The sequence below is a fragment of the Vigna angularis genome, chromosome 10 (assembly GCF_016808095.1).
Source record: "Vigna angularis cultivar LongXiaoDou No.4 chromosome 10, ASM1680809v1, whole genome shotgun sequence".
Classification (NCBI taxonomy): domain Eukaryota; kingdom Viridiplantae; phylum Streptophyta; class Magnoliopsida; order Fabales; family Fabaceae; genus Vigna; species Vigna angularis.
Genome location: NC_068979.1, coordinates 6,477,996 through 6,488,196, shown reverse-complemented (window position 1 = coordinate 6,488,196; position 10,201 = coordinate 6,477,996). Strand labels below are relative to the sequence as shown.

Below are 10,201 nucleotides of genomic sequence, written 5' to 3'. Positions count from 1 at the left end.
GATTATATGGTTCTTTGACTTCTTTCTATCTTTTATTCCTTGTAGTATTCAAAATGATAAATCAAAGGTTTATATGACCAGCATATTCAATTACATTATTACTTCGTCATATTCACCTTTTTTTTCTTCTTCTCTCGTGTGTCAAATCATGTTCTCAATGCCAACCTGACATGACACGATAAATATGTCAATAACAAAGAACATTCACTCTCTCTCTGTATATAGGGCACTAGGGTGAAAGCATCTTCAACATGTATAGAAAAAGCATAGGGGGTTAGGAAAGTTGTGCCGATAGCCTACCAATTTCATGCTTATATTAAGTTCTTCCGAGACAGAGATAGCGTTTTGAAAAGCCCGTATTTTTACTTGTCAATTGTGATTATTTTCTGCAACATGAGAGACAATCACTTTACCATATGTTTCTTGTTCGTTCTGAACGGATCTTTTTCCTTTTCTGACAGCTTTCGACCATGGTTTTGATAAATGGGGATTTTAGGAATTTCTTATTAATAAATTTGCATGCGTGCTCAATAAAAAATGGTGCATGGAGTCTGAGCGTTGATGTTTCTGATGGTAGATAGTGATCGTTTTGGAGACAACTTGGTGCACTTATCGGCTGAGAATCATGAGATATGATTGTTCATGGCGAGTCTTCAAAAATGTCCTCGAACTTGAATATTGGCCAGATAGTTTCCTTCAATCATTTTCCCCAAATTCTATTACTACTTTAGTCGATAATAAGAACAACTTAGTGAACCTACTTTATATTTTGGGTTCATATATGAAGTAATCGGTCCTCATTCTAAATTTATAATATATAATAATATTTTTAAATTAGTTTTGATGATCCTTTATTTTTTTTCGGGTATTTTTTGCTTAGCATTCAAAATACGTTGATATTGACGTATTAAAAAAATTAATATCTTTTAAAACATTAAAATTCGTATTTATCGATGTATTTTGAAAGGATAGAAAAAAAAATCCAAAATCCGTTTTGGGACGCGGAATGAAAAAAAAAATAGTTCGAAATTCACTTTCATCTCATCTTTTAAACTAATAGTATAATTATATCCTCATATCTCATATTTAATAAAAGGTATGAAATATTTGTTTCAAAAAAATTATACTCTTTGTCTTGCAAAATTATATTTCGCAGCAAAACAACGTTCAAGCTGTGGCCCAAACATTATTCTCAATTGCAATAAGATTCAACATAGTTGAAAAAAATAATAATACCTATATCCTAAAAATATTTAAAATCGTTATGACTTTGTTCAGAAAAACTTCTCCAGGGGTATTTTTAAACAGGTAAAAGTTGAAATGAAGTGAAATTACTTTTTTATAAATTAAAATTAAGTTATATTTAAACTAAAAACGCTTAAAAGAATTTCTCCAAAATGTCGACTTTAATTGTTAATAAGAAAGGTTTTATAACGGAGTAATATTGTAAAGTCATTCACTAGTCCAAAAAGGGCATTTAACGTTTGTTATTTTGACCTTTTAACGTCAGCTTCAGAACCGACGTCTTTGTGGATGATGTTAATCACACGTCGGACACAAAACAGGTCTAATGTCTATAAAGACGTCGGGTCATGCATTAACCGACGTCTAAAGGGCTTCATAGACGTCAGTTACTACATTACCCCGACGTCTAAAGAGCTCCATGGACGTCGGACATTGCATTAACCGACGTCTACTGCAGCTCGTGTCTTTGGGTAGCGTAGTAGCACCTTCTTCCCTTTGCTAGTTTCGTCATAAAAAAGGTTGCGTCTTTTGGATCTCTTATGGCATTTCAACTGAAAACCGAATCTGGGTCCTTGCCTAGTTCCATTAAAACCGACAATGAAAACGAACGGTGACAATAGAACTAGGCAAGGACCGAAATTCGATTTTGGGTTGAAACGCTATAAGACATCCAAAAGACGCAAGCTTTTCTTACGAGGAAACTAGCAAAGGGAGAATGTGGTACAACGCTACCCAAAGACACGAGAAAAACTACACCAAAACACAACAAAAGCTCATTTTAATCGGTTCAAATGAAAGATAATCAACCAAAGACTAATATAATCGGAATAAAAATACGTTTAAACAGTTCAAAAGACACAAAAACGCACTTAGAAAAGCAATGCCGCGGAGAGAAAAGGCGAGAGAAGGAAGACGATGAAGTGCTCGTAACAGCGGATTTCATGTCTCATTTAACAGCAAACTAGACGTCGGCTCCTGAGGTGAACCGGCGTCTATTCTAAACTAGACGTCGGGGCCCTCACTAATATGACGTCCAAAACAACTTTCACAGGTCATTTAGACGTCGGTTGGCGTGATCCGACGTATGTACGACAGAAAAAATATAACTTTTCGTATACCTGTCAGACATATACACATCCGTTAGGAGGGGCACTGACGTCTATAATCGAATATAGGCGTCGGGGTGGCGGGATTGGATGTCTTTAAGGCGGAAAAAAATGACTTTTCACCTACCTATCAGGCATTAAGACTTCTGTTAGGAGGGGCCGACGTCTATAATATTATAGACGTCGGGGCCCCGTCTAACAGACGTCTTAATGCCCACTTATTTACGAAAATGCCACCGATCGATAATTTACGTTGGTTATTTTGTTGTCCGACGTGTACAAGGTGACGTTAAAACTCAATTCTACACTAGTGATTAAGAACGATACACGAGTTAATCTTTCTTCAAAAAAATGTTTTTCTTTCATATAACTATGAAAAATATATCTTTAGACTCCTTCTTTAAAATGACAAATTATTTTTTATTTTATTACTTCTCTTAAAATTTTTTTTAATTTATATTTTTACAATTTTAATTTTAATTTCTTTTTATTCTCCTTATTTAAAAAAAAAAAAAAAACTGTACGCAAATCCTTTTGAAGAGATAATGTTCCAATAGATCTATGTATATCTTTTTAAAATACTATTTTGAGAAGAAAAAAAAACAAGACTAACCATATAAAATATCAAACCCTTGACGAAATTTCAATTTTATTTACTGAAATAAAATAGAAAGTGTTAATATGTGTTACCTGAATTTTGCTCTCAAACAAAAGTTACAGGGGTGATTAATAATTTTTATTAAGACATGATTAATTTTTAATAAAAATAAAAGAATCTTTTGACCAATTTCTTTGACCCAAAATTCTTAATCTCCGTCAAAATATATTGTTTTTATAATTTTGAGATATATAATTATTTTTAATAAAATATTAGGATTTTATAAATATATAAATATTTGGATTAATTAAATTAATTATAAATTAAATAATTTTGTTTGCAAATATTTAATATTTATTTTAAATTATTTTAATAAATTAACAATACTTAACATTATCTAAAAAGTATTTTAAAATTTTCATATTATTTTTAAATAAATTTATAAATTTTAAATAATTTTTTTTTTCATAAACTAAATTAATTCATATAAATTACCTAATTAATCATTTAGAAATAATATAATATAACATTTTTAAATAATTTAGTAAACATTTACCAATAATATAATTAAAAAACAACTATAAAAAATAATGTATCCGAGACATCGGAAAAAAAAACATGGAATCTCGAAATCCAATTAAGAGAATCAAATTTTAAGATGTGATGTTTCTTTTTTCGTATTTCCATATCCGAGTGTTTTTTATAATATATGCTTTCATTTATGAACATTAAACATACGTTTTATTAGTTTTATTTGTCATTAAAAATTTTAATTTTTCAATATGAATCAAAATAATAAACACAACATAAATATTAATTTTAATATATAATAATAAGATCATAAATGAATAATAATAATAATAATAATAATAATAATAATAATAAGGGTTAAATATGTTTTTCGTCCATTAAGTATCACACGATTTTGGGTTTAATCCTTACTCGAAATTTTGATTATTTTTAGTCCTCATAGTTTTGAAATTATTATTATTAGTCCTTAAAATTGAATGGCGTTAACTTTTGTTTAATGTGGCAAACGGCGAGACCACGTCTTATGTCAATTTGTCTCTTCACTCTCTGTCACGTAGCTTGTGCTTGAAAACTTCGTTCGTCTTCTCCGACAGAGCAATCATGGCTTCGCTTCTCGTGCACCATCACCCCAATCGCGCAAAAGCTCAAGCCGCAAATCAAGCAAGCATATCCATTCTTCACCTGCAAAGAATTCAAACAGCGGAGCCCCTTCTTCAAACAAGGGAGCCCTAGGGAGGTGTTTGCCTCCCCTTACACGCGCACCCTAGCCTCCATCGAACCAGTCGCCGTGCCTGACCTTCCGCTCAGTCCAAGGTGTCGCCGGCGACACCAATCGCCACTGGGGCCATTGCCGGTCTCAGCGTCGATTTCTCCCTCCTTGCCTTTTCTCTGCGCGCGAGAGAGAAGCTCTGTCGTTCCTCCACCAATCGTCGCCTGAGAGAGCCCAGCCTCCGTGAGCCACAAACCAGGATGGTCACCGCCGACGCCGTCCTCGACAACCGGTTAGAGTCATGAGGACTAGTCTCCCCTTCCTTTGATTTGGCGCGGCTTAAAAGAAGGGGTTATCATCCCCATTTCGGCAAAACAGACTGTCAACACCTGCTCCATGGCATTCCAGAAAACGCGAGCAGCCATGGCATTTGAAACTCAGACAAATCCAGAAAATGCGCATCTTCAACGCGCAAAATCCTTGCAAGCCGCGACATCCTCCCTCGCATCATCATCGTCATCCAGATGTGCCATCACCTGCAACATACTTGCAAATCCAAAAACACAATAGAAACTCCATTCACCACCTGCAAGAGAGCAACCCTTCCCTTCTCGCGTTCTTGGCTCATGATGGCGTAAGATAGAAGAGCAAAATCGTGGCGCAGGTGTAGGGGCAAGTTTCCCCAATCTAGCAAACCCTAATTTGGGGTGGAAGGGGGCTGACACATGTCAGATTCTTATTGGCCAGATAAAAAGAAAAACAACGTGGCAGAGAGTGAAGAGGCAAGCTAGCATAAAACGTGGCCTCGTCGTTTGCCACATCAAACAAAAGTTATCGTCCTTCAATTTTAAGGACTAATAGTAATAGTTTCAAAACTATAAAGACTAAAAAGAATCAAAGTTTCGAGTAGCGACTAAACCAAAAATGGTGTGATACTTAAGGGACGAAAAACATATTTAATCCTAATAATAATTATTAATAATATAGTTATTATGATAATATTTACCAAAATTTATTAATTATATGGTAATGAAAATTGTTTCTTGCTACACCCTTTTTTTTCTCCTGCACCTTCAAAAAAGTTTTAATTCTCAAATTCCGCCTTATTAAAATTATAACAAAAATTTTAGGTGTCTTTATTTTTTATATTTTTCAAATTGATTATTTTAGAATATATTTTCAAATTCAAAAAATATCTTTCGAAATACTGAATTAGAATGAAAAAATATAGTTCGATTTGAGTAAATAATATTAAAAAAATTAAAGACTTGTTGATGTGAAAATCATCATATAATCATGTGTTTAGATGAATAAATATCAAAACTTACCATACATTTGCTAATATTACATCAAATTTAACAAGTAACAATGACTATACATTAATTTTTAAAATTTGAAATCAAATTATATAAAAATTTGAATGAGAAAATTTTCATGGGATAATTTATAAATAATTTATAGAATAGAAAGATATATAACCCCTATTTTGTTAAATTTAATCATAGGTGTTCTCTCTGCCTCTCTTCGATTTCTTTTGGTGGTTAATGCTTTTGTTTTTTTATAGGCGGTTAGTATTAAAACTGAAGCGTATAAAGGCATGGACGAATTGACCTAGCAAGTCGGAAGCGAAGGGAATGGTGCCTAGGGAACTATGATGGATCTCCTCGGATCAAACCTAACAAGCGAAGTTCGCATCGATCTTTTTCTCTCTGATTAATTTTCGTCAACTTCTTTTTTGTTCTTTTTTTTTTCTAGGGTTTTGATTCTGCCTCCAACTGCCACCAAATTCTTCGTTTCAATTACCTCTTTCTATTAATCATTGCAAATAAAACACGATTTCGCTAATTGCTTGTATCAATGAACTACGAGATATATTAATTATTAAAATTGTTGGCTGTATCATTCTGCGGAATTTGTTTGTTTGTCATACATGATTAGGTTATTGATGTGTGATTGTGAACGATACGGTGCAGGTTGGACTCCGTTTGCTCCTTTGTCCTCTTGGTTCCAACGTCGTAATTCGAACAGCATGGTGAGATATTTCAATTTTGCTATTAGCAGTTATGATTTGAAGGAGGTATGTGGTTAAATTTTTTGTTTTGCCGTTGATATTCTGATTTTGTAGTTGCGGTGTCGGAGTTGCTTTGCCTGTTTACTCTACGTTCAAGGCAATAGAAAGTAAAGATCAAAATGCTCAACAGAACTGTCTTTTCTACTGGGCAGGTACGAATTTGCCTAACCGTTTATTTTCTATTTTGATCTCCTATTAGCAACCCCGTATATTAGACTCTAAGATATAGACGAAAAAGAGAAACTATACTCTGATACTGTTGTGGTGTATCCAGTTTTCTGTTTTTAGGGGAGAACCTACCAGGGCCACTGCATTGGCAGTGGCTGGAAAGGTTTCGTGAGGTTTGTCGTTTAAAAAATTACAAGAAAAAAAGTTAAAAACTTCCTACTTGATTCATAGAGCATGATGGACTCTCACTAGTTTCTACACCTAATTAGCATTCTAGTGTTACTATCTTGTATTTTTGTTTTTCTTGCTTCTTGACAATAAAGCAAGTGTGGAGCAATTTCTTGAAAATCCAACATAGCGGGCCTATAGAATGTATGTATGCTGGATAAATTGCAAAACTTTTGTTTAGATGGACTTGACAGAAAAAAATCACTTTTCTTTTGATATTTGTTAGATTGAGTTCGTGATTTTCTAGTGTTGTAGCATGTGTATCGCATTGAATACATATTTATCTTTGGATTTACAATAAACCATTTAAATTGCGATGTAAGATTATTTTTAACTATCAACAATTTCTTTCAAAAAAACATACTAAAATTCAATTTAGATATAGCGATAATAAATTGTTAAGTCAAAGGGATAGGCAGCTAAAGAATTAAGTATACAGATAACGATAACAGGAAATAGAGATTAATAGAATTTTATCCCATCTCCTTTTTTTTTATGCATCTTTCCTTTCACTGTGTTGCTTGTCGTTGGACTTGCTAACACTTGTTCCTGAGCATCTTTAGTTATTAGAAGAAGATTCGTAGGAACCACATATGGACCCAACTCAACGCACTAATTGATTTATCAGAAGATGAAAATTGGATCCTAAGACCGAGCTGTGATTCTGAGTCACGATTAAAACAGTTTCCTACATATGGGGGTCCTACCCAACGTACTAATTGATATATGAGAAGGGGGAAATTAGGTCATAAAACTGAGCTGTGATTCTTACCCTCAGGTATTACAGCTTCCTACAGCCAACACAGCATATCCTATTCTGATAGCTGATGACAAGTTACTGATGTTCTAACCAAGTTCTGTTGAAATTGAGTTACAATGTTGGAATAGAAGGGGTTTAGGATTGTTGGATTGTACCAAGAATTGTAAGCTTAAACTATAATGCAAAACCATTTTTAAACATGTACGTATGCATACATCTCCATTAAAAGTAACACTGATAAGGAACCTAATAAAACATCAGCCTAACAATAGCTGCCAAATAACTTAGCACACAGAAGTGACAGCTTGAAAAAGAAAAGACATGAGGCAATAGTTTCCTGTTGGAATGAAGAAGCACATGAGAGAGGGAAGCAACAACAGCTAATGAAGGGGTAACGGTTTTCTGTCAGTTATGAAAGAGAGGAGAACAATGGTTAGGAGTTAGTCAATTTTGGCTTAGGCACAAGATATGCTGATTTTTTTTTCCCGGCACTGGACTGGATTGCATGACCCAACTTGCTCAATTCGTGCCAATGGTGTATATTTTGCACAAAACTCCAATGATTCATTGCCTCTTGACTGCTCCATATGCTTGTGCTTCTACTTGACTTGTGACTTTTGGGAAGGAAACAATTTGTTGGATCTAGTTTAAATGAACATAAAGCAAATTATATTACATTATAGTGATTTTTTTTCTCTTTTTTTTTTTTTGCAGCCTATGGTTCATTCAGCCTTGTTGAAGTGTTCACAGACAAGCTTATTTCGTGGTATAGTTTGATCACTTCATGATCCATCAATTGGATTGATGTGTATACCCCCTTTGATTTTCAGAGTTCTAGCTTTATTGTCTTCTCAATGTGTTATACACTACCTTTTTGTGATAATATTCTCTCTCCATTTTTTTGTTATTCTTTTACGGCTGTTAGTATTATATGCATCTGGATTATTAGTTATGTTAGACTCATAATGAACTTAATCACTTGTAATTTTAATTATTTTTGTAGGTGTCCCATGTACTATCACATGAAGTTTGCATTTCTTGTCTGGCTTCAACTTCCACCCACCAGTGTGAGTTCCATAGAATTAGATTGACTGTATAATGATGTTTAACCCATTTTTAACTGTTTTTCCTTTTTAAGTGTTCCTGTCTTATGTCTCTTGTGCTATTTTTCCCTTCGTAGTTCTCACCCTATTTTTCTTAATTTCCTTTTACTTTTACCATGATTTGGTCATGTATCTCAATATCTCAAATAAATCTGCAGTATTTTATAAGCATAATCGCCACAATTGAAATCTTTTTTATTTTCTTTTGCTATGCGTGTGTGGTTTTGTCGAAGCAAGTGGGAGCAGTATGAATTGGGAAAAACTGTATGGGCAATTTATTTGGTAGGCAAAAGAGACAACTAATGTATAAAACTACTGAATTGCATTTGAAGTTGGGAAGAAAAGTTGACATGAAACTGCTTAAATCTAAATGTAAACCTAATCCTGTAAGCTGGGGGCGTGAATTTTTCTACATGTACAATGTTCATTTTTTTGATACCTTTTTTAATTGTTAAATTATAGTTGCGCATTTAGATGAAGCTCTAATGTCATTTTTAGACAGCACATTTTCAGTTTGCTCTTGCCATATTCTTAGTCGTAAATTCTTTAATAGATTGGGAATTTGTCTACTGTAATTTTTTGGAGGAATTCCCCTTCCAAGTTATTAGCAATTTTTTTATCCTCCATCTTCCTATTTTTGTATATGTTTATTGTTATTTATATCTCTATTGGCTTGTATAATATGTTTTATGGTTGACAATTTGTCTGTTTAATGCCTCTATACCGTTTTTTTTTATTTTGCTGAAAATTGCTTTGTTCAAACAGGGAGCAAAGCAATTATATGCGAACCACCTGCGCCCCTTCTTGTCGAGGCATCAAGCGCGAGTTGATCAAGTGTTGGGTTTTGCATATTGTGAAGTGGTATGTCTAATACACGTCTAATATCTTTTGTGAACGACTGTATCTGACGGTGGAATTTGACTTGTTACACTTTCAGATCAAACTGGTCAGTTCATACCATGCAGAGATCAAGCTTGTCAAGAGCATGGTAGTAAAGATTACCGGATCAGGTGAAACAATTTTGTTTCTGCCCTTTGCAATTGCCGCTACTTATTACCCATGTAGGTTACTGACCAACAAATTTAATGCAGCGGAAAAACTGCTGAGAGGCACTGCTGAATCTGATAGATCGCAACAACATAGTTCTGCTGAAGACCCTGCTGTGCCCTCTGATACTGAACCTGACCAAAACCATAATCACTGATTAGTGCCCCCAGGAAACCCCATGGACTGTAATAAGAGAGACTAGACTTTTTAATTAGCTTTTTGAAGGTAGTCAATATCAGGAATTTTGTAAATTTCAATTTTTTATTCGAGTTTAGGATAAAGTGAAACTGTTCAGTGTAACGATAAAGAAGTGAGAGAGTTAAAAAAACAGAATAATATTATTTTAATGTTATTATAGAAGATTTTATGTGATTTTTCAATAACTTTTTTGTGTATTAATTCTGTAATAAATGTCTTTTGACTATCAGATGACCTTAACAGGTAATGCTCGTGTAAATATATTATATCTATTGATTTATGACAAATTACATTTTAAATCTTAAATTGTTTTAATATATTTCTAAACTTTGGTTGATTATATGCATATAAATATTATATGCATGAATAATTCTTCTTGGAATAAAAGGTAGTGTCGATATCAAATATGTTATCTATGTTAGCCCATTATGTTGCCA

General features: G+C 33.5%; 1 protein-coding gene across 1 annotated transcript; it reads left to right on the top strand.

The window, feature by feature from the left end:
• The first annotated feature begins 5,695 nt into the window (after positions 1–5,695).
• On the top strand, positions 5,696–9,946 carry LOC108334660 (HVA22-like protein k). Its single transcript, XM_017570557.2, has 8 exons — positions 5,696–5,876; positions 6,163–6,221; positions 6,315–6,412; positions 8,131–8,182; positions 8,420–8,483; positions 9,285–9,380; positions 9,457–9,529; positions 9,611–9,946. The coding sequence occupies exons 1-8, from the start codon at positions 5,841–5,843 to the stop codon at positions 9,721–9,723; spliced, it is 591 nt and encodes a 196-aa protein (XP_017426046.1). The 5' UTR covers positions 5,696–5,840; the 3' UTR covers positions 9,724–9,946.
• Positions 9,947–10,201: the final 255 nt, after the last annotated feature.

Excerpts from the sequence above, each read along its gene's own strand:
- LOC108334660 (XM_017570557.2), top strand. The coding sequence starts at position 5,841 with ATGATGGATCTCCTCGGATCAAACCTAACAAGCGAA. Across the intron at positions 9,381-9,456 it reads GTTTTGCATATTGTGAAGTG|ATCAAACTGGTCAGTTCATA; the intron begins GTATGTCTAATA and ends TTACACTTTCAG. Across the intron at positions 9,530-9,610 it reads AGTAAAGATTACCGGATCAG|CGGAAAAACTGCTGAGAGGC; the intron begins GTGAAACAATTT and ends AATTTAATGCAG.